General features: G+C 41.2%; 1 protein-coding gene across 1 annotated transcript; it reads left to right on the forward strand.

The window, feature by feature from the left end:
* The first annotated feature begins 9667 nt into the window (after positions 1 to 9667).
* Positions 9668 to 20708, forward strand: LOC306794116 (myosin-7-like). The gene is made up of 38 exons (XM_079292033.1): positions 9668 to 9713; positions 9798 to 9844; positions 10088 to 10299; positions 10390 to 10533; positions 10635 to 10791; positions 10901 to 10928; positions 11027 to 11132; positions 11234 to 11326; positions 11577 to 11640; positions 11736 to 11834; positions 11918 to 12238; positions 12343 to 12461; positions 12544 to 12693; positions 12772 to 12942; positions 13035 to 13344; positions 13455 to 13525; positions 13627 to 13832; positions 14036 to 14159; positions 14246 to 14382; positions 14475 to 14730; positions 14823 to 15065; positions 15842 to 16018; positions 16099 to 16244; positions 16335 to 16425; positions 16515 to 16904; positions 17295 to 17421; positions 17556 to 17674; positions 17763 to 17959; positions 18065 to 18248; positions 18342 to 18507; positions 18602 to 18726; positions 18836 to 19144; positions 19237 to 19440; positions 19555 to 19851; positions 19929 to 20033; positions 20129 to 20224; positions 20329 to 20463; positions 20586 to 20708. Exons 3-38 carry the CDS (start codon positions 10096 to 10098, stop codon positions 20601 to 20603), a joined length of 5889 nt encoding a protein of 1962 aa, XP_079148159.1. The 5' UTR covers positions 9668 to 9713; positions 9798 to 9844; positions 10088 to 10095; the 3' UTR covers positions 20604 to 20708.
* Positions 20709 to 25041: the final 4333 nt, after the last annotated feature.

Consider the following 25041-nt stretch of genomic DNA (forward strand, 5'->3'; position numbering starts at 1 on the left):
TCAGCTTCAGTCACTGATGTTAAAACCCACAAACCAAGCCAGAAATCTAGGTGTAGTTATGGATTCAGACCTCAACCTGAACAGCCATATCAAGACAATTACAAAATCAGCCTACTATCACCTGAAGAATATATCAAGGATTAGAGGACTTATGTCTCAACAGGATTTGGAAAAACTTGTCCACGCATTTATCTTCAGCAGACTGGACTACTGTAACGGTGTGTTCACAGGTCTCTGTAAAAAGTCCGTCAGAAAGCTGCAGCTGATTCAGAAAGCTGCAGCTCGAGTCCTCACTAAGACCAGGAGGGTGGATCACATCACTCCAGTTCTGAGGTCTTTGCACTGGCTTCCTGTCCAACAAAGAATTGACTTTAAAATCCTGCTGTTGGTTTACAAAGCACTGAATGGTTTAGGGCCAAAATACATCTCTGATCTGCTGCTACCTTATGAACCATCCCGACCCCTCAGGTCGTCTGGGACCGGTCTACTTTCTGTTCCCAGAGTCAGAACTAAACATGGAGAAGCAGCGTTCAGTTTTTCTGCTCCACATATCTGGAACAAAGTCCCAGAAAGCTGCAGGTCTGCTGAGACCCTCAGCTCATTTAAATCAAGATTGAAGACCTTTCTGTTTGCTGCTGCCTTTAATTGAACCACGTTCAATTAATATATTAATCAATTTCCTGCATTTCTGCATTTTACTACTGAATTTTATTTCTTACACTGTTTCTTTAATTGTTTTTAAATCTCCTTTTCTTTTGCCTTGTGTTTTGATGCTTTTAATGGTTTTATGTGAAGCACTTTGAATTACCTTGTTGTTGAAATGTGCTATACAAATAAACTTGCCTTGCCTAGATTACATAAAAGTCATAATAGCATGTCAAAAAGTCATAGTATAGTATGTCGAGAAAAGTGTTATACCCCTAACCCAGTATAGTTTGTCGAAGAGTCATAGTATTACATGTTGAAAAAAGAAAAAAGAATCATAGTATAGAATGTCAAAGTAAAAAAAAATCATATCATAGTATGTTGAAAAACGTCACGGTATAGTGGGTCGAAAAAGTCGTAGTATTGTATCTTGAAAATTTTGAAAAAATAATCATTGCGAAGTAAGTCAAAAGGGTCATAGTATGTTAAAGTCGTAGTTTAGTTCGTGGATGGTTTGAGGATGGCAGGTGTGAGGATTTAGAGGAGAAAACAGGACCTGGAGGAAGTGAGCAGGAGACATGACAGAGAGCCAGGTTAAATAGGAGTAATCATTTTAGTACTTTTAATAAGGAAAACAAATGAAAGGAAGGCAAGGAGCTCATTGGCAAGTTGCAAGATATCTAAAAAGGAGACATTTTGAAGATGGTCATGCAGCCGGGGAGATTGACATTTTCATCAGTGTGGTCGCGTCTACCTGTGACGTAGATGAGGACTGTAGCTGCTGGAGCCACAAGATGGAGCCACACGATTAGACAGAGCAACATAAGGTCTTATTGCTCACTTCAACTCTTTATTATAGTACTATATGTACTGTGTGAGTTTACTCCTGGTTTCCTCAACAGTCCAAATATGCAGGTTAGATTAATTGTTTAATCCAAATTGCCCATGTGTGAGCTGGGAAATTGGATAAAAAATACATGGAAATCTGGTTCTTTTGTTCTCAAATATAATGTATTTCTATTTTAAGGTGGAGCAACAAATACAGCAAATATAACGGTTAATAAACCGAGTATATTTCCATTTAGCTGGTGCCTCTTGCTTTTATTTCTTCAGGTCATACCAAAATCACAAGGTTGACCATATTTTCAGTACAGTTAGCTGTTCTCCAGATCTGTGCCAGTGTGAGCAACATGCAAAGTTTGTTGACACAAAGAGTTACATTTTCATATACAGTACAGAACAGGAAGGCAGCAAAATGACATGTACGGCAAGTCAAATACACTGCAATGGACAATTGTTGAATCCGCTGTCTCTCAACAAATATCCAGTCCTCACCGGTGACACTGTTACACCGTCTTCCTGGTTCAAGGACTAAGATTGGATACATTTTTTCTCCAGATGTTCTCCAGTTGAACAGAGACAATATTTAGTTCCTAATGATTTGAGCCTAACTCTTCATCAATTAATCAAACTGAGGGTTCATAATGTGCTCACCTGTTCGTGGTATTTGCTCACCTACCACATACTTACTTCAAAATGCTCACCTCTTGTTAACATGTTTGTGCATCAAACTGAGATAATGTCACAATGTAATTTGTATTAATAAGAGCCCTTCAACGCTTTAGGCTTGACAGTAATCTGTGTCAAAGAACACATGATGCTTCATGCAGACGTTTACAGTGTGAACCCACTTCATCACTACTGCAGTGGTGGAAATAGAGATTATCATTGATGTGACTCTTCATTTTACAGTAATTTCTGCTATTGCATTGCTCTATTTTAGTTGCATATCGTCTAATGTGAGAGATTTGGGATTAGTAAAGAACAACCATAATCACATGAATAATATATACAAGCCCAGATGTATTGAATTTTGCAAATTGTTTTAATCTTTAAGTTATTTAGAAACTTGGGTGGGCAGCAGCGGCCTTTCCCTCTGCATATACATACGTATATCTACGTTTAATATATTTACACACATGTGATATGAAGTGTTGATATATTTAACTGTATAAAAGACAAATTTGATCCACCTTATCCAACTAAATGCTATTTAGTGACAATGTTACAATAATATGATATCCAATAGTATATCCCTCACAGAGGCAATTTCACTGAATTATGACTACTTTTACTTTGATATTTTAGGTAAATATTTGCTAATAATATTACTTGCGTATTCTTAAGTTTACTTGTAATGTATTTGGCTTACTGGTACCCCATTTGAATCAAATATTGACACTTGATTCTGGTAATATTCTTAGTACAGAAAGTGTTTCACACCCTCTGATAAGTCACATAGAGGAAGATTCATTCTTCCCTCTATAAACCTTGCATTGTCAGATTCCAGTCATCTGACATAAATGTCTGTCAGCGAGCTGTCTGTCTTTGTCAGTAGACAAGGCATCACAGCAGGAGAGACGTTGTGACGATGGTAAGACAGCTGACAATGAGAATCTCAGCACAGATTGGTATGTTCCACCCTGGTAACAACAATGCCCTCAAGGTTAGAGCGTCACTCTAAACATGAGGCGTGGAGCTGTGAGAGTTAAAGTGCAGGGCGGGATGGTGTGTAGGTCGCCATACTTTCTCCAGCCAAACAAGACCACAGTATCACCTTGCAGAGAGACTGCACACTTTCCCTAAAGCTCTCTTGACCTTTACTTGCTCAAGAAACAAGTTAAAGACCTGTAGCGCTGAGCTCAGCACCTTGTTATTTACATCACGGCTGTTTGTTATAATTCACAAGCCAGCTTGAAATATCTTTTACGATTCGAATGAATACGCTCCTTTAGCATTAGCACCACATTAGCAATTCAAATTAAACTCTGAAAACAACACTTTTGATAACGTGGCTATTTTTGTAGCCCTGCCACAATGCCGGACTGAAATTTCTATTGGATGCATTGCCATGGACATTTGCTTTCCAGTCTAATATAATTAGCTGATTCTCTGGCTTTTCCTTGAGCACCTCCACGAGGTTAAGATGAGTAGTTTTGAGATAATTGTCCCCACAACTGTTGGATGGATCACCATGAAATTTGATGTATTGCATTGTGATAACATGCACCTGACTTTTCACCTTCATCTTCATCAAAATGCTGATTTGAATACTTCTGTTCATGACCAAAAAGATGCAAAACTATCGGCATTCCCATCAACCTCAGCTGTGCTTTGTGTTGCGCTAATTAGCAAATGTTAGCATGTTCACTTGCTAAACGAAGATGGTGAACCAGGTCCACATTATACCTGACAAACACCTACCTGTCCTGTTATTTAAGGAAACTACGGGGAACTTAGAGGAGCAGTTAATGCCTCTTTCAGAGACTACCAATGCAGAGTCCGTATCTCATTTCAGATTGTCTAAACAAACAATCAAAGGTGTGTACTTTGCTTCCTGTTTGCTTACATGTGGTAGACAGACGTATCTGGTGGCCGACACAAAGGATGACAGGAGATCAAGACGATGCCAGAGACCAACTCTTCATCCGACAGCTGAGACTGGGACTGCAGACAGGGAGAGCTATGTGAAGACTAATTCGATGATCTCAGAGTCAGGGCCTGAGGTGTGGGCCCTCAAATGTTGAAAGGGTCTTGTTATGCAATGCGGAGTCCTTGGAAGATGTCATCTCCTATTTAGTCTAAGACACATTTTCACCTTGTAGACAGCTTTACACGTCGCATAGTGCAGAAATAGCTGGTTTGATCCTTGTAGCTACTCGAGAATTCAAACATGTTCCACACTTTAACACGTTCATCTTATACACACCATGATGTAAAAATCCCCTTTCTGCTCCCTAATTGCTGGACTTAAAATGTACTTGAAGATAATTGAATTAATCCTGGGGGGACATGATGTTAGCATTGTCAAAAGATGGTTGTAGTTTAAGTTTAGATCTCGGTTCAAGAACAAAACCAAATGTAACAGCAGCTATGACTCCAGACAGCTGACTTTAGAGCTGTTGACAGAGATCAGTTTGTTTCATTTTGACCTGAGCTCACAAATACTGTTTTAGTTTGCCTTTAGTATTTTAACGGTGTGAAAAGAAAATTAAAGATTGTTCCTGAATTGCAAACTGACACGGACACACACACACACGCACACACACACACACACACACACACACACACACACACACACACACACACACACACACACACACACACACACACACACACACACACACACAGAGACACACACACAATGGTAAAGTCACTGCTGAGAGGGACAAACGAAATGCTTTCCCTTGAGCTCAGTAGAAGGAATCCCAAAACAATTTCACAGGGTTATCTTTGTCCTCAAGGGTAAATAGAAGAAAGCAATGCCAGGCCAACAAGGAGTGTGGAGTTACACTGTGAAGTAGCAGTTACAGTGCCAATATACAGGGTGGGGATCTGCTTGTTAAACAACAGCTGCGGTCATGATTTTCACTCTAAACTATCATCGTTATATCTTTTCAACAGCATGAAAAAAAACACAAGAAAAAAAATAAGAAAGTAAGATGTTTGCAAAATGCAATTTCATTGATTCAGAGATTCCATTTAAAAAATGTTTTTTTGCAAATGATTTAGTGGCGCAAGCATACAGGAAGGAAAACCTCCTTTATTTTGGTCAAACAGTGTTATAATACACAGAACTGCCCACTACCAGAGAAGAAAGTGATGTCCCAGTGGAGGTTTTGAAGCAGTGCTGTTTTATAATAGCAGTTTCATATTTGGTATGCTCGGGGGGTGAGACAGAGCCGGTGTGAGTCCAAGTTTGATATTATGTGTCACCGTACACTTGCGGTCCATCTCAGTGTGCCAAAGACATTTGTGGCTTTGTGAGTGTCATGTGGTTCTCTGAGCTCGAGGACAAAATCAAGGAAACGATGTGCCATAAACCACCTGTACTGTGGTTTGTTTTCAAGACAATGAGTTGGAAACCTTTTGACTGACTTTTAGGAGGCCTACAGTACTTGGGAGTCTGTAAATCGAAGAAAAACACTCAGCAATTTAGTCTTGTACTCATGTGTGTATGATAAAGATCAAGCCAGCAGCCAGTTTGCTGAAGCCAAGTTCACACTACATGACTTTTAAAGGCATCAGCTGGCTGTACTGTTCAAACTACACAACTTACTGTCTTCTTGTAGTTGACAGTCTCGAATTTGTGTGGTTTGACCGATGACAGAAGGTCACACGACAAGATCCTTCACCTGGAATCCCATATGCGGCCTTCAGACAATGTTTTGTCGCGAAAACACGAGAGAAGTGACGCAGGCCAGTGGTGTATAAAGTACTCAAAAGCCATACTTGAGTAAAAGTAAAGATACCTTACTGGAAAACTACTCAAGTAAAAGTAAAAAGTCACCTCTTAGAATACTACTTGAGTAAAAGTCTTAAAGTAGCTGATATTTATTGTACTTAAGTACAAAAGTACTTAAGTATCAAAAGTAATTTTCTGACATTAAATGTACATCATAACCTGAACATTAAATGAACATCATAACCTGTTCATTGAAAGTAAAAGTACAAGTAAATGCTGTTAATAAAAAAGCAAAGGGTCAGAATTTTGAGAATGATGAAGTTTATTCTTTTAAGTGCTGTGGCACCATGACCAAGGACATGGAGCTGTGTTGAACATAATTGGGTTGGCTGTGATCCATCCAGGAGCAACAATGTTCAACATAATATATTGTACATAAGTATACTTTTGCATCTACTATGAACTTATCATCATAATTCTCTGAAAAGCAATATGACACTATGAAGGAGTTGTAACAGTGCGTTTATAAGTATGCTCATTAGACTAGAGGATGTAGAGGACCAATGCATCATATTGTGTTCAGCAAAACATATCCACTTGATGCATCAGGTCAGTGTTTAGAGAAAGGACGCCTGCCTTGTAAACTCCTGTGGGCTGATTTGAACACAACAGACAAAGGTTTTGCTCAAGCTGAATCTGCAATTGGGCGACTGCTACCATCATAACTCCATCTGATCATCCACAACATGACTCAAATATCAAAACATGATCAATACTAAAGCAGCAACACAGTCATTACTTGAAACTGAAACATGTCCTGTTCATCTTCAAAAGAAGTTGGTTTTCAAAATTGCGAGAATTCAGTCTCGCTCTTCTTGGGCTGAAGACTAGTCCTGCGATGCTAAATAGTCTTTCACAGGCCGCTGAGGCAGGTAGAGGTGTGTTCAGCGTCACAGACAGCTTGCACACAGCTGGGAAGAATTCCCCGAATGCTGCGCTCTCGCGGCTCCTGTCAATCCGTGTATATAGCTACAGCTAACGTTAGCCAACTAGTGCTGCACAACTGTCAACACTTCCTCAGCTCACTAACTCGCTAGCGATCCATTGGTGTTGGTCTTCGTCACCACCGTGGTTTGTTGCGGGAGTAGCAGGTGCTTCCATTTCTGCTTCCATCATGAAATCAGTCATCGTAGAGTGGAATTATACTCATAGTCGCCCGCTAGCTTATAGCATGTAGCATCCTGGGAATCAAAACGCCGCGGCTTTGAGAGCACTTGTTTGCAATTGCGCATCAACGTGATTAACCAATGATTTAACTTGCTGCTAGGACCACTGATTCACCAAACCTGCTTGCTTGCAGTCTGTGTTCCACCACAGTCCCCGACGCTGCTCTCAGGATTCATTTTGTTTCTAAAGATAGATTTGATTTTGTAGCGAGTAACGAAGGTTTCAGGGGAAATGTATCGGAGTAAAAGTATCGGTTTTCTTTGCAAAATGTAGTGAAGTAAAAGTAAAAGTAAACAGAAATATAAGTAGTAAAGTAAAGTACAGATACCCAAAAAAACTACTTAAGTACAGTAACGAAGTATTTCTACTTCGTTACTATACACCACTGACGCTTGTTGATGTTGTCGTTGGAATACATAGTAGCCTGTTTCCATTTTTTACTTTAGTCCTTACTATTTCCTTGTGTAGATTAGTCACTGTGTATTCATGCAAACAACCAACACCCTCGGTGCAACAACCCCCTCCGCCAGACTTTCCCTCAACCCGTGGCCTGCCCTCCAATTGGCTGTAGTTCTCCAACAGACTCCCTATAGTTTCAGATAGCATGCTAGATATCTGGGATGCATCTACCAGCACCTCTAAAATTCACAAAAAACATGTTATATCTTGTTCATTTAATCCCTACAACCTGTTTCCAGTCTTTATGCTAAACTAAGCTAATTGTCTGCTTGCTGTAGCTCCATAGCGTATAGACATAACAGTGGAATTGAACTTCTGGAATTTCCGAAAAACTCTTTAACACCCTTTAAAAAGCCCTTTTGTAACAAAAAAAGAAAATACAAGCCTACTATTAGTTTAATCTCAGAACCCATCAGCAATCGGGCTGACGATGACTTAGCCTCTGGGAGCAACAGCCCAAATTTCTGGGGTTCACGGTGTAGCCAACGGATATCCGGGCCAAGACTTATTCTTCCTTGCGACAGTAAATTGTTAACAGTCCGATTAGCAATCTGAGATGGGAGACTGGAGTTGGAGTTGAGACGATGACTACGACCGGATTGTTTCACAAGTAGCCAATTTACAAGTTGATTTTAAACCAATAACTATCAAAATCAAATCGTTCCGCCTCTTTTGCTCTCCACACAGACCGTTTACCTGCATTCAACAGGTGTGACAAATGTGATTTGTCAATACTACTCAAACTACAACGGAAACTGCTGCAGCATCGACATTCATATGCAGACTTTTTGCTTAGGAGCAATGACCAAGCTGCGGTATTTGACGCATTGGCGTAAGAATGTGTTGGATCATCATGTCGGCCTGTAAGATTGGTGGTGTCACTCTAACAAAATTCCTGATTAATCATGAAAATCACGTTGACCTCTAATCTGATAAAGACAGTTCACCCACAAAAAACAACACGACTATGACCCATGACACGTCTGTCAACCGCCGGGCATCTGTCTAAATATGAACTTGAAAAGCAGACCAGGGCCCCTGCTACATATAAGAAGGCTCATGAAGCTTCATCGTGAGTGTTGACAGCAGAAGGACACAAGACAGCTGGCAATGACCGCCTCGGCGTTGCCCTTGATGTGCTGGGGAATGGTACGCCGGGTGTAGACAACCAACTGTCAAGACCTACAAGGTCTGAAGTTGGAAGTGTGAAGTTGTTAAAGTCAAAAGGGCTTGTGTGTGTCTTGAGGGGGTCTTCAGATGGTCCATTCAATAAACACATGATTGAAGGATCTCCTCTGTTAACGCTAGAGTTATTACAAGCATGAGCGCCGCTGTCATTTAAGATGTGTACACGAGGGACGTGGTAAGTGTTCTGTACGAGCCATTTGTATTTATTTAGAGTATGGCCTCTGAAAGCAGGCAGCTGTCATATTAGATGCTTTATTTTAGATGGAGGGTCAGCTGAGATCCACTGGGAGGCGAACAAAGGCCAGGAGAAGTAATCCAAGTCAGAAAATTCACAAGTTTATCTTTGTCCTCCAGGATAATAGAAGACAGACAATGCTATTGTCTGTAGACACACAGAAAGTGCTTATTATAGAAATGACAGACCAACATGTCGTGCTGTTGTCTTTAGTTTAAACAAAATGTATATGGGAAAATGTTTAAAAGTGTAAGGAAGCTGAAATTTTGATGTAATTAATATTACCGCGAAACATTTTCCCTTGAGGAACAAACAGGGATTTAGCCACATATCTGACGATATGTAAAATGTGTAAGAAACATGGTTTATTATAATAAAAATGAAATCAACTTCATACATCAGCTGAATTATCTTTATATCTTCTATAATTTAAAAAACTTTTCAGTCAGGACAAAAGAAAAAAAGTGAAGGACAAAATAAAAATAGATGCTGATCTAAGACCAGCTCATCTGTTTAAATTCACTGGCCAATGGTTACATGAGTGCTATTGTCCACACCTTTATCTCCATATACAGATCTTACTTTTTTTTATTAGCGTCCTTTGTTTTCTTGCTCTTCCCTCATAGGTCGGCTAGGTGCTGAAGCTCTGCCTCCTGGATGAATATAAAGAGGGGTTCACAAAGAGGAGTAAGGAAAGGAACACGGCACCTCCAGGTAAGTACATACATTTTACTCCTGACTTAAATATCATGTCGCAAATTGAAAACACATTGTGACCCCTTTGTTGTTTCTATCTAGAGACGCACAACACCAAACTTTTCAAGAGGGAAAGGAAAAGGAAACAGGTAAATATCTCCATCCTGTCTGTTTTTCCAAATAAAAACAAAATATGAAAATTTATAGACCCAAAATGACATGAGTAAACATTCTGAAGCACCTCTGAATTATATGAAAATGCCGTTGATCAAGGCATTTTTAAGGCAGCAATATTCTGTAAACTATTCTATGCATAGAAATGCATTCAATCAGAAACTTGCTCCAGGGACCATGCAATCGAAATGCTTTCAAACCATGTTCTTGGTTCACAGCTTCCACGATGTCATGCGACGCCCTCATGATGGAATTTGGGCCTGCCGCTTCCTTCCTGAGAAAGTCGGATAGGGAGCGTCTGGAGGCCCAGACCCGATCCTTTGACATTAAGAAGGAGTGTTTTGTGCCTGATCCTGAGGTGGAGTATGTTAAAGCCATAGTCACCTCCAGAGACGGCGGCAAAGTCACCGTTGAAACTGAGTTTGGAAAAGTAATTACGTGAGATATAAACGCTGTGTACACCTTTGATGACTTTTACAGCAATTCTAATCGAAATGTTCTCTATGGTAAATATTTTCAGACTACAACCCATAAGGAGGATGATATCCACCCTCAGAACCCGCCAAAGTTTGATAAAATTGAGGACATGGCGATGTTCACCTTCCTCCATGAACCTGCTGTGTTGTTTAACCTCAAAGAGCGTTATGCAGCATGGATGATCTACGTATGTAATGAACGCAGACCTTCTTTTTTTCCCTCTGCATGAAATCTTCAGTCCAAATAAATACGCTATAAATAAATAGTTTAATGTGTGTTTGTCCACAGACCTACTCAGGGCTGTTCTGTGTGACTGTCAACCCCTACAAGGCGCTGCCAGTGTACAATCAGGCGGTGGTCAACGCCTACAGAGGAAAGAAGAGGAGTGAAGCTCCTCCTCACATCTACTCCATTTCTGACAATGCCTACCAATACATGCTGTCAGGTATGTTCAGCTCTTTCTATATGTCATTTCATCTCTGATGCAGCACTTTACAATCTCTAACACCATCCAGACATTCAAAGACAACTGAACATTGTCTTTAATCTTGCAGACAGAGAAAACCAGTCCGTCCTTATCACGTATGTTTTTCATGAAAGTGTCATCTCATTCCAATTTGAAGAGTAGAGTTTGTTTTATCTCTTCGACATGTACAGTTCATGTTTGTATTAATCCACAGTGGAGAATCTGGTGCAGGAAAGACTGTGAACACTAAAAGAGTCATCCAGTACTTTGCCAGCATTGCAGCTGTTTCCGGCAAGAAGGATGCTGCTCAGGAGAAAAAGGTTGGTTTGATTATTATACCTATTAAGACTCTTTTTTTTATTTTTACGATCACATAATATTAAATTTTGTGGCCTAAAATGTGCATCTATTAAATCTGCAGGGTACGCTGGAGGATCAAATCATCCAGGCCAACCCTGCTCTGGAGGCCTTTGGAAATGCCAAGACCATCAGAAATGACAATTCCTCCAGATTTGTGAGTTTCCTTATGACTCATTTTATTAAATAGGACCTACTATTGTGCCCATCAGCTCCCCAAACCCAGATTTCCTCTCAGGTTACTGTTGATGCTTCAATCTCAACACAGCTCACGGTTGAGTTCCCAAACACCCGTTTTTGGAGGAAATGAGGGGATTTCGGGACACTAACACAAAATCTGTGACTTTTTCCTGAAGTTACATTTTTGGAATGGTCCAATCAAATTGTCTTTTTCTTGCTTCTCACAGGGTAAATTCATTCGAATCCACTTTGGTGTCAGTGGGAAGTTGTCTTCCGCTGACATTGAGACATGTAAGCAGAGTGTGACATGAACATCTCCATTGTGCAAAACAATACCATGGGAGGTTGTGCACTATAACAGACCATATCATTGTCATATTTGTCAGATCTGCTGGAGAAGTCCCGTGTCACTTATCAGCTCAAGGCTGAAAGAGACTACCACATCTTCTACCAGATTCTGTCCCAGAAGAAACCAGAACTGCTGGGTGAGTGCTGGATGAACCATAGAATATATTTGAACCTAAAGAAACGCCACAAACACACACAAACTGAAACTTTTCTTTAACAGATATGATGCTAATCACCAACAACCCCTATGACTACGCCTTCATCTCCCAAGGAGAGACAACTGTAGCCTCTATTGATGATGCAGACGAGCTGATGGCTACTGATGTAAGAAACAGAGTGCATGTTAAAAACTCCATACATGAAGTTTCACAACTAACTCGGATGTCATTTTTGTTGTTTAAGGAAGCTTTTGATGTCCTGGGCTTCACCCAAGAGGAGAAGAATGGCATATACAAGATGACTGGTGCCGTCATGCATTATGGAAACATGAAGTTCAAACAGAAGCAGAGGGAAGAGCAAGCAGAGCCTGATGGCACAGAGGGTAAAAGATCATTAGGACAATATAGAAGAGTTTACCACCAGTTTATTACTTTTTTGACACAAAACAATGCAATTTATGCTTCTCTTACACACAATCCATTACAGATACAGACAAAGTTGCCTATCTGATGGGTTTGAACTCTGCTGACCTCATCAAGGGCCTTTGTCACCCAAGAGTGAAAGTAGGCAACGAGTGGGTCACCAAAGGTCAAAGTGTGCAGCAAGTAAGGCACTCCACTGAAATCCATTTGTGAAGAATAAAGTGAGTTTAAATTCCATTGTAATTGATTTTATGCAATTATCTAGGTGAACTACTCTATCAGTGCACTGGCCAAATCAGTGTACGAGAAAATGTTCTTGTGGATGGTGGTGAGAATCAACCAAAATCTGGATACCAAGCAACCTCGTCAGCACTTTATTGGTGTGCTGGACATTGCTGGATTTGAGATCTTTGATGTGAGTATAGAATGTTTTATTGAGACTTGAGTACAAAATAAACTTTTACTAACTTCTCTCTTTGAATGCTCTTCCTAGTTCAACACATTTGAGCAACTGTGCATTAACTATACTAATGAGAAGCTGCAGCAGTTCTTCAACCACCACATGTTTGTGCTGGAACAAGAAGAGTACAAGAAAGAGGGCATTGTGTGGGAGTTCATTGACTTTGGTATGGACCTGGCAGCCTGCATTGAACTCATTGAGAAGGTTGGTGCCGTGTTAAATTGGATTTCTAAATTCCTGTAACAAGCAAAAGCTAGTCTTTTTTAACAGGTTTAATAATCAATTTCTTCCTTCAGCCCATGGGCATCATGTCCATCCTTGAAGAGGAGTGCATGTTCCCCAAAGCCAGTGATGCAACATTTAAAGCCAAACTGTACGACAACCATATCGGTAAAAGTCCCAACTTCCTGAAGCCCAGGATAATTAAGGGGAGACCAGAGGCTCATTTCTCCCTGGTTCACTATGCTGGTACTGTTGATTACAATATCGGTAACTGGCTGGTGAAGAACAAGGACCCACTGAATGAGACCGTGGTTGGACTGTTTCAGAAGTCCAGCCTGAAGTTACTGGGTGTCCTGTTTGCTGGGTATGCCGGTGCAGATTCAGGTAAGCGGTCTTTGACCACACTGATTATTCATCCTTGAATTGTTCAGATTATCAACAAAGAAGAAAATGACAATCACACCTTGATATCTACAACTTCTATAAAACCCAAGATGCAGCAAGTAAGGGAAAGGGAGCAAAGAAGAAAGGTTCTTCCTTCCAGACTGTATCTGCACTGCATAGGGTAAAATATGGCTTTAAAATAATCAGAATCAGATTAAGGTTTGGTATGTGTCTAATATTTATTATATGGGACCTGTTCACATTCATTGTCATCATTTACAGGAGAACTTGAACAAACTGATGACCAATCTCAGGTCAACTCACCCCCACTTTGTACGCTGCCTCATCCCCAACGAGACCAAGACTCCTGGGGCGATGGAGAATCCTCTAGTCATGCACCAGCTGCGCTGTAACGGTGTGCTGGAAGGCATAAGGATCTGCAGGAAGGGATTCCCCAATAGGATCCAGTATGGAGACTTCAAACAAAGGCAAGAAAAACAATGTTCATTGATTGCTCTTTCACAAATCTCGCAATGCACTTGGACACAACATCAGTCATGTAACCTGGTGTCATCGGGCACTTCGGGTCTATGAATATTTTATTCAAAGGCATCACTGATGGCATTGTTGCTGTAATTCTTTTGCAAATCCATTCAATTATTTTAATTATTTTATGGTTGTACCATTTCAGATATCGCATTCTAAACCCTAACGCTATCCCTGATGGACAGTTCATTGACAATAAGAAAGGAACAGAAAAACTTTTGGGCTCTTTGCCTCTTGATCATGAGCAGTACAAACTGGGACATACAAAGGTTTGTTCGGTTTACATGGAGGAGGGTTCAATGTTGGGATAAATAATTGTGCCGGATGAGGTTATGAAAAACTCTTTCAATTTCAGGTGTTCTTCAAAGCTGGTCTGCTTGGTCTTCTTGAGGAGATGAGAGACGATCGACTCTCTCTCATCATTACAGGAATTCAAGCGAGATCCAGAGGAGTACTCGCCAGACTTGAGTTCCAGAAAATTGTTGAGCGCAGGTCAGTGCTTTACTTTTAACATTTACTGTAAAAAATGAAATACCGGACAGGGTACATAAAAATAGATTCTAGCTAAATGATGTTGTCTACAGGGATTCCTTACTGGTGATCCAGTGGAACGTGCGGGCCTTCATGGGTGTCAAGAATTGGCTCTGGATGAAGTTGTACTTCAAGATCAAACCTCTGCTAAAATCAGCTGAGTCTGAGAAGGAGATGGCAAACATGAAGGAGGAGTTCATGAAGCTCAAAGAGGCATTTGCTAAATCTGAATCTCGCAAGAAAGAGTTGGAGGAAAAAATGGTCACCCTTCTCCAAGAAAAGAACGACCTGCAGCTCCACATTCAAGCTGTAAGATGAGTCATTCAGTTTACCTACAACTTACAACGACGTACCTACGGAAATGTGATGAATAACAAATTTGTTAAATCCACTGTTTGCAGGAACAAGACAATCTCTCAGATGCTGAGGAGCGCTGTGAGGGTCTCATCAAGAGTAAGATCCAGCTTGAGGGCAAAACCAAAGAGCTAACAGAGAGACTGGAAGATGAAGAGGAGATGAATGGAGAGCTGACTTCCAAGAAGAGAAAGCTGGAGGACGAGTGTTCAGAACTCAAGAAGGACATCGATGATCTGGAGCTGACTCTGGCTAAAGTGGAAAAGGAAAAGCATGCCACAGAGAACAAGGTAATGAAAGCAGCCGATTATCGGTTTGCAGGAGCAAACCTGTTCTTTAGAGTGAATTTTGGACCCAAAAGCAGAACCCGGACAGAGGTTTGCAAAGGTTCACAATCAGTTTTACTTGAGAAATGGGTGGTGATAGTTGATCCGGGGATTGTGGTGGAACGGGGCAGACAGAGAGGCTGGGAAGCAGACTGGCGAGGAAAAAACCTGAGGCACAGGAAAATACAAGATTAAACAGAGTTCAAGGAAACACAAGGATTAAGCTGCATTATTACCACCTTGCAAACTGACAATACAATAATGTCACTCTTACAAGGGTTTGGCATTTGAATAAACTGGACACACTGTTTGACATTAGTAAGCTTTTAAAAGACAGTTTTAAAGTGACATTCTATATTTTTTTATTTTACTTTCTGGGGGTCTCAAGTGTCAGTCAAGGGTATTTCGCACACTGCCTGCCCAGCACTAAACAGCAAACAAATAAAGATTGCTATTAGCTGGTAAAATGATTGGCACATTTAATATATAAAGAATAGAGACATAAACCAGAGAAAATATTGGATGTACATTTGGTGGCCAAAAACATGGCTCTTAATGAATGTCGATGCTTTGTGTTTCCTTGATGTATAAACAGGCAACTGTATGCCAACATGTTAGCCATCGACTTGAGTAAAAGTGGCCAAAAACAACCCCAAAACGCTTTAAAGACTGGTGACATGAATTAATGAAGAATATTTCTATATTCCTGATTTAACACCAACTGTGATCTGATTCCTAAGGTTAAAAACATGACTGAAGAGATGGCAGCTTTGGATGAAATCATTGCTAAGTTGACCAAAGAGAAGAAAGCTCTTCAGGAGGCTCATCAGCAAGCACTGGACGACCTGCAGAGTGAGGAGGACAAAGTCAATACTCTGACCAAGGCCAAAACCAAGCTGGAGCAGCAAGTCGATGATGTGAGTACAGTGGCATTTGCAACTAAAATCTCAAGTTCTCCAGCTACAATTTACGGAGTAATGTTTGGCATGTCTGTTAGCTCGAAGGATCATTGGAGCAAGAGAAGAAAGTGAGGATGGATCTGGAAAGATCCAAGAGAAAATTGGAGGGGGACTTAAAGTTAACCCAAGAAAATTTGATGGATTTGGAGAATGACAAGCAGCAGCTGGATGAAAAACTCAAAAAGTAAAGCTAAACTTTTACAGTTGCAAACATGATACCCATTGTGCGAGAACCGATGATTACTCAAGTGAACACTTTTGTCTTTAAATGTAGGAAAGACTTTGAAATCAGCCAGTATCTAAGCAAGATTGAAGATGAACAAGCCATGAGTGCCCAACTCCAGAAGAAACTAAAGGAGTTGCAGGTAAATAAGAAGCAGGTCTTATTTGTTGCATTATCTTCCATATCATCTTCCCACTTAAACTTTATAATCATCTGATGAATTTCATCTAGGCTCGCATTGAAGAGCTGGAGGAAGAACTGGAGGCAGAGCGAGCCGCCCGGGCCAAGGTGGAGAAACAGAGGGCTGACTTGGCCAGAGAGCTGGAGGAGATCAGTGAGAGGCTGGAGGAGGCCGGAGGAGCCACTACTGCCCAGATTGAGATGAACAAGAAGAGGGAGGCGGAGTTTCAGAAGATGCGCAGAGACCTCGAAGAGGCCACTCTACAGCATGAAGCCACTGCTTCTGCATTTAGAAAGAAAAATGCAGACAGCGTGGCTGACCTGGGAGAGCAGATTGACAACCTGCAAAGAGTCAAACAGAAGCTGGAGAAAGAAAAGAGCGAGTTCAAACTGGAGCTGGATGATGTGGTGTCTAACATGGAGCACGTTGTCAAAGTTAAAGTAAGACATTGAACGCATTCTTTTATATTTGGTGAAATATGCTGTATTTGCATTCTTACAGAGAGTTAGGTGAGAAGAAATTAATTTGGCAGAGCCAGGCTAGCGGTTTCCCCCTGTTTGCAGTCTTTGTGCTAAGCTAAGCAAACGGGTCACAGGCAGTAGCTCCAAATTTGCCTTACAAACAACAGAAGATAGTTACATAAAAAGATCGAAACGACATGTCTGGAAAGTGGTATTGATGTTCTCATCTAACACTCAGTAGGCTAATTAGCGGATTTCCCGAAATGTTAAACTAGCCTATGTCTTTAATACATAATATACAGAAAATTATTATTGGGTTGTATACATGCTATGATTTACATATTAATTAATATGAATTATTTAACTTAGACCAACATGGAGAAAATGTGTCGCACTCTGGAAGATCAAATGAGTGAATACAAGACGAAATCGGAGGAAGGCCAGCGTATCATCAATGACCTAACAACGCAAAAAGCAAAGCTTCAAACTGAAAATGGTAGTTAGTTCAACATACACTCACATTTCATTTTTACTCTTGCCGAAACATGCCTTGCAGCAACAAATCCCAGACTATTAGTGCATGCAGACGCTGCAGCTTGATGTGGGGGCTTACAAACCTTTATTTTCCAGGTGAGTTTGCCAGGCAGCTGGAGGAGAAGGGCAGCTTCGTCTCTCAGCTGACCAGAGGGAAGCAGTCTTTCACTCAGCAAGTTGAGGACCTCAAGAGACAACTAGAAGAGGAAGTCAAGGTACAGTCGTATAAGAACTTATGCTTTCAAAATACAGAGCCCAATGTCTTCCGGCAAAATTACTTTACCTTGTGTTTCTTTATCAAAGGCCAAGAACGCACTTGCACATGCAGTGCAGTCTTCTCGCCATGACTGTGATTTGTTGAGGGAGCAATTTGAGGAGGAGCAGGAGGCCAAAGCCGAGCTCCAACGCGGCATGTCCAAGGCAAACTCTGAGGTGGCTCAGTGGAGGACCAAGTACGAAACTGATGCCATCCAGAGAACAGAGGAGCTGGAAGAAGCAAAGTAAGAATTCAGTTGACCTATCTCGAGACAGTTCCTAAATTTGGCTGTGATATTCCCATTTTATCTGAGAGGTAATAATTTGATACTTTCATTTTTTTCTATTAGGAAAAAGCTAGCTCAACGCTTACAGGATGCAGAAGAAGCTGTTGAAGCTGCTAATGCTAAAGGTTCCTCCCTGGAGAAAACCAAGCACAGGCTTCAGGCTGAGATTGAGGACCTCATGGTGGATGTGGAGAGATCGAATGCTGCTGCTGCAGCTCTGGACAAGAAACAAAGAAACTTTGACAAAGTAATGACATAAAATGACAGGGACTCATCGCAGATATGTGCACTGAAGTGTTTGTATCATTTAATAACATACCATCATTTACAATTCAATTAGGTCCTGGCTGAGTGGAAGCAGAAGTATGAGGAATCCCAGACTGAGCTGGAAGTTGCCCAGAAAGAGGCTCGTTCCCTCAGCACTGAGATCTTCAAACTGAAAAACTCTTATGAAGAATCTCTAGACCACCTGGAGACCATGAAACGAGAAAACAAGAATCTCCAAGGTAGGAAAACAAAACATGATGTCCCTTTAAACATACGGTGCATAAAGTGGACAGGTTGGGCAAATAGTAAAATAAATGAATATACACAAAACAGAGGAAGTTTCTGACCTGACTGAGCAACTTGGTGAGGGAGGAAAGAGCATCCACGAGCTGGAGAAGATCCGTAAACAGCTGGAGCAGGAGAAGGCCGACATACAATCTGCTCTAGAGGAAGCTGAGGTGAAAAAATATTAAATGTTGGGGACAATTTACATGACTTTTTTTTTATTTGTTGGAATTACTTTTCTGATGCTTTAAAAGATATGCAGTGCTTTACTGCTTTTAACAGGGCACCCTCGAGCACGAGGAGAGTAAGATCCTCCGAGCTCAGCTTGAGTTCAACCAGGTGAAGGCCGAAATTGAACGGAAGCTGGCCGAGAAGGACGAGGAGATGGAGCAGGCCAAGCGTAACTATCAGAGGGTGGTGGACACTCTGCAGAGCTCTCTGGAGGCTGAGACTCGCAGCAGGAACGAGGCTCTGAGGGTGAAAAAGAAGATGGAGGGAGACCTCAATGAGATGGAGATCCAGCTGAGCTTGGCCAACAGGCAGGCAGCCGAGGCCCAGAAGCAGCTCAAGGGAGTCCATGCTCACCTGAAGGTACTGTAGAGGCTATACATGTTTTCTTTCTTCTTTTAATTGTTGAAATAAAGGATTCCAATCTAAAAGAAAAAGAAAATCTTTGTGAATAGGACGCGCAGCTGCAGCTGGATGATGCTCTCCGTGCCAATGATGATCTGAAGGAGAACATTGCCATTGTGGAGAGACGTAACAACCTGCTGCAGGCTGAGCTTGATGAGCTGAGGTCCGTGGTGGAGCAGTCCGAGAGAGCTCGTAAGCTGGCTGAGCAGGAGCTGCTGGATGTCAGTGAGAGGGTTCAGCTGCTGCACTCGCAGGTATTTGAAATCCTTATGTCATGGTATTTCAGTATATTTAAGTTGCACACTTCTTTTAATTTGTTGTATCTTTTAGTTTAAAAGTGATCAGTGTGAAACTATGATTCTGTGCAGAACACCAGCCTGCTGAACCAGAAGAAGAAGCTTGAGAGCGACATAGCTCAGCTTCAGAATGAGGCGGAGGAGGCGGTGCAGGAGTGCAGAAATGCAGAGGAGAAGGCGAAGAAGGCCATCACTGATGCTGCCATGATGGCAGAGGAGCTAAAGAAGGAACAGGACACCAGTTCTCACCTGGAGCGTATGAAGAAAAACATGGAACAAACCATCAAAGACCTGCAGCACCGTCTGGATGAAGCCGAGCAAATAGCCATGAAAGGTGGCAAGAAGCAGATCCAGAAGCTGGAGGCCAGGGTGAGTATTTCTAACTTCCACCTCACAGCACCAGCGTACAATACAATAACACTCCATCCATAACTGCTCTTTTCAAGGTGAGAGAGTTGGAAAATGAGGTGGACACGGAGCAAAAGAAAAGCAGTGACTCAGTGAAAGGTATGCGTAAGTACGAGAGGCGCATCAAAGAGCTCACCTACCAGGTACGCGCTACAGACACAATGATGATGAACATCCACCAAAAGATGAAAGGTTATATGCTTTGACAAGCAATATGTCTTATGTACTGGTTCAACAGACGGAGGAAGACAAAAAGAATCTGAGTCGTCTGCAGGACCTGGTGGATAAGCTGCAGCTGAAAGTTAAATCCTACAAGCGAAATGCAGAGGAGGCTGTAAGCGAAAATACTACTCCTTTATTTACTGAAATGTGGTCCATTTGCCTCTTTAGGAGTCAGCTCAATCACAATTTCCCATCCTCTCATCTTGATTTGTTTAGGAGGAACAGTCCAATGGCAATCTGGGCAAGTTGCGCAAGTTACAGCACGAGCTGGAGGAAGCAGAGGAGAGGGCTGACATCGCAGAGTCTCAGGTCAACAAGCTAAGAGCGAAGAGCCGTGACATTGGTGCTAAGGTCAGTAACCATTAAGAATAATGCAACTTTTAATTAGTAATTATCTTGGAATCATGCAAAGCAGAGTGAGTACCTTTAATGAAAAAAAAATCTGATTGTATAACATTTTTTTCTTTGTACAGAAAACACATGAAGAGTGACGCCTTCAACAGGTTCTTCAAGGATAAACAGTAGTTTGATTGTAGTATTTTAGTTCCTTTGCTCTCCATGCAACATGAGTGAATAAAGAATAAATGAATGCACAACTTTGTTTATGTCCCCTGCATTTTATAAATTAAATTAAAGAAATGACCGAGTGAACAACTACACTACAAAGGAAAGAAAAGCAAAGTAAAGACTGTGAGTTGGTATCTCTTTAATAAAAACGCATGCAGCACCTCCCGACAACAGTGTTCAACCCAAAAGAGTTGCTTTGGTTTTGAGAGCAGAAGAGTTCAAACCTTTGCTCCTCGCTGCAAGTGGTTGAGACGCCGCCTGATGGGACTTATTAAACAGCACGAGTTGGTAAAGATTATATTACTGTTTTGAGTCAGGAAAAGTCAAGCTGAATATCAAGCGTTGTTTATGATTGTTAACATCTCATCTGAGCTTGCCTGCAAAACGCTGCCCACAGTATTCACTCTATAATCAAGCTATTGCCAGGATGGTAGGTCACGTGACCCGAACAGTGTGGAATGAATCCTCTCGGGTGGTGAGTTTTTCAGTTCATATTATTTCTCAACTACACTAAGCAGCCACTAGATGTTCAAAGAGCTCCACTCACAAAACTGTATCTCTCCATGATAATGTCAATTATATATCTTTTAATTTGAAGCAATATATCTGTCAAGTGTGGTGGTTAACAAGCATTAACAGGCTAAACACATTTCTCAGAAGGATAAAATCACTTTTGATGTTATAGTCAGATATAATTATTGAATCTAAAATAGATTTCTTACTGTGTATTGTCATTTATTTTTGCTAATATTTCAAAATAAAACCCTACTCCATACCAATATGTATGATAATATTATAATTGTGCTTCAAATTACCGTTCAAAGCTATTCTTTATGTTTGGTATCTCTTTTGTTTCACTTTGACCAACGTATATACGTACTGTATTTGGGTTGTGGATTCGGTATGCCTTAAATATATAATTTTATTGAACACAAGAAAACATTTCTGTGGACTTTATTCAGTATACAAGCCAAATACATGAATAGGTAAAGCAGCCCTTAATTATTGCTGCTTGTGGTTTTTATCGCCATTCAAAACACAAGACAAGTCCCTTGTCGGCCTCTCTGAGCATATTTTTAACAAGTCTTTACCAAGGGAACCCAGGGCTCTTGATGAAGCTGCTGACTGGAGCAAGTGTTGCACCGCTGCAGTGAAACCAGCGCTTCACTTTCTCACGATGACATAGGATGGAAAAACTGTCTCAAAATAATTGCTCTGAAGACGATGACATGATGTGAAGCAACATTGCCTTTCCCAATTGATGTCATGGCTAATAATACGAAGCAGATTGTATTGTTTACATGTGGATGACTCTGTAGGAAAAATCAAACAGCCAAGAGACGGACAACAATACAAAGTACATTACTAGCAATCATACACATGCAGCAACAATTTTACAACTCAGTCCACCCAGGCGAATGGATGTTTTGTCTAACCATCACCATAACAGTTTGTGTTGCCACAGCCAAGAACAAAAAGGCAACACCCACTTGAACAATGTGAAACTGTTGAAGACACACCTAACAACTGTCACTTCTTAAAGTAGATAGCATCCAGCAAAGCATATAGTGCTTAATCTGTTCATTGGGCAACCTCTCTGCAGACTACAATGTGGCCTCAGGCATCATTGGGCAACCTCTCTGCAGACTACAATGTGGCCTCAGGCATCAAATCTTCTGTTTGTCATGCAAATACTTAGCATACCATTTCACTTATGATGGCATGTAAACACTGCGATGAGAAACCATGCTAGGTAAGACTGGATGAAATCAGCAGCCAGAGTATCCAACTTGTACAGCAAAAAGACACATTTAACACAAACTTAAATACAAAAACAGTTATTGCTGGAAATATTACATTTATTTATAAAATAGATATCTTAAGACTTGATATAGTCACTGTGCAAATAAGAGCAAACACTATATAAAGCACTTTATAATGTTTGACATTAAATATTGAATTGTAACATACAGCATGATTACATATTACCTCAGAATTAAAAAAAAGGTTTTTCAACATTTTTTCAAAGCAACTTATATTTGCATTATGCTTATAGCATTTACCACAATTCATTTCAATCTTCAATCATAGAAGAAAACAGGCAATGAAATATTACATGACAGCACATTTATCAACATTACTTCTGCACTTAACAACTAGCAGGATAAAATGCAAACCTAAAGATAAGTGTTGTGTAAAAAGTATACCTTTACACAGTAGTTTGATCATTAAATCAACGATACTGATGACATGCAACCGTCAAAACTATAAATGTTAAGCACTGCAGTTCTGCAGTTATACACAGCATGTAGCATGCCGGCTGAATAATGGTCTTTAGTCTTGAACTGATGGTCCATAAGTCTTTAATGAATCACTCCTTGAACACACCGTAAGAACTTGTGCCTATATCGGCCAGGTGCTAAAACAATAAAACCGTATCCATCTTCCTTGTTAAATTACTTTTTCCGTCCTTTCATTGACTTTTATAAAGGCTTTTTAACGGCTTTCCCGCGGCCTCTTACTTCCGGTTTTTATACCTTCAGAATAAAAGCGCAACAGGAAATGCACCGACTGCAGTGACAAAACGTCCAAAATAAAAGACATACAAAAGGAACAATCTATTTAAATACACTACACATTCTCAGAGGTCCTTTACACAGTATACTGTACATAAATACATTATTATCTTTAAAACTTTACTGACAATATCATGCTTGCTCATTTAATGTCTTTTTGACAACCACCACTTTTGAAAAGCAATACATGCAGGCAAAAAAACAGGAGACAAGCAGAGTAAGTCCCCTTACAGAATATGATATATGTTCACCCATCTTGCTTCTTGTACATAATGAAGTTCAAGAGACTTGACAGAAAGGAGGATTTAAAGCAATTGTTCTGCCTTCACAATTCTGTCTCTTTTTCTTTGCCTTCACCTGTTTCTAAGTAATATTCATCATCTGTTGTCGTGTCTGAGCTGCTGTCTGAAGACTCATCAAAGGTACTAAGGCGGGATACATAACCTCTGGAGGGCAACAGCCCTCTGGGGGACAGGTTGTCCACTTGCTGTGATGCTCCTGGTGAACTGGGGGAGGTGGGGGAGGAAAGGCTGGGAGGTATTGACATGCATCTGGACACTGGTGACAGGGGAGAGGTTGGAGAAGGGGTTTGAGGAGCTTCTTTATCCCATGCGATGTGACAAGTGTTCATGTTAGGGCTCCAAAGGTGGGCTAACTTTGAGGTTGTAGTTGTTACAGGTGGAGAAGGAAAGTCTTCTGAGCTCCAATTCGCTAAGCGCCTCGTCAGTGATCGAGGAAGAGATTTGGATCTCATTTTACCAGGGTCGCTGGTGAAATATGACAGTCGACAGTCCTTACTGGGCTGGCAATCATATTCTGTGGTCCAATCAGGAGTAATAGACCACTGATCCAAGTCCTTGCCAGCGTCTCCACAAGTGAATGCAGAGTCAGAGAGGTCACCCACACTCATGAACCTGGATCCAGTGGAGATGCGCCCAGGCCCTGAAGGACGACTGGACAGTACGGAACTCACAGAAAACGACCTCCCAGGCTCAATGCCATACTTTAAGTCTGCATAGGAGGATGCCAAGCTGTCCTGTCCTGGACCTGCACTTGGAGGACCAGTGGATGCCCGGCTTCTTCTTGAACCCCCCATGCGGATTCCCTCTCCCGGCTCACATGGTGAGGGGGATTCTCTGTGACGCTGTAGCTTTGGGCTATAGAAGACACTGTCGTCTGTAACATCCATTGAAGACAATTGGGAGACAGGGGAGACAGGGGAAAGAGAGAAGAAGGGGGAGAAGGGGCTCCTGGGACTGGATGTGGACTTCCTGAACTGAGTGGGATAGTCAGCAGAGGGGCTAGGGCTCCTACAAGGACTGGGATCTCTACAATAGAGGAACTGGGTTGTTGCTTTATAATCTGTCCCGTTGTCTTTGTAAAAGTCTAATTGGTGCGTTGTTGGGCTGGTTATTGTCAAACGAGGTTGGTTTTGACTTTCCATGTGTTCTGCACAAGCAGTTTGCTCGTCTCGGTTAGTTGCCGGAGTTGATTTGTCTGACCAAATGTAAAGCTCATCTCCTGCCATTGTACTCCCAGCAACTGAGGGTGGTATGACAGTGTATCTGTTTTGTGTTGCCCATCTATTGGTAGCATCTGTTCCCTTCTCGTTGTCCATAAGCAACATCCCTTCCTCCTGCTCTTGCTGCACTAGCTTTTGGGTATTCTCAACAGTGATATCAGTGACATCACTTGATCCACTGACAGGAGGCGTTTGAGAGGCTCGCTTCCATTTCCATGGAAACAACATATCATCATCAGACCGTCTGCCGCTGAATGTTTGTCT

This window comes from Melanostigma gelatinosum, assembly GCF_949748355.1.
Source record: "Melanostigma gelatinosum genome assembly, chromosome: 20".
In the NCBI taxonomy this organism is placed as follows: domain Eukaryota; kingdom Metazoa; phylum Chordata; class Actinopteri; order Perciformes; family Zoarcidae; genus Melanostigma; species Melanostigma gelatinosum.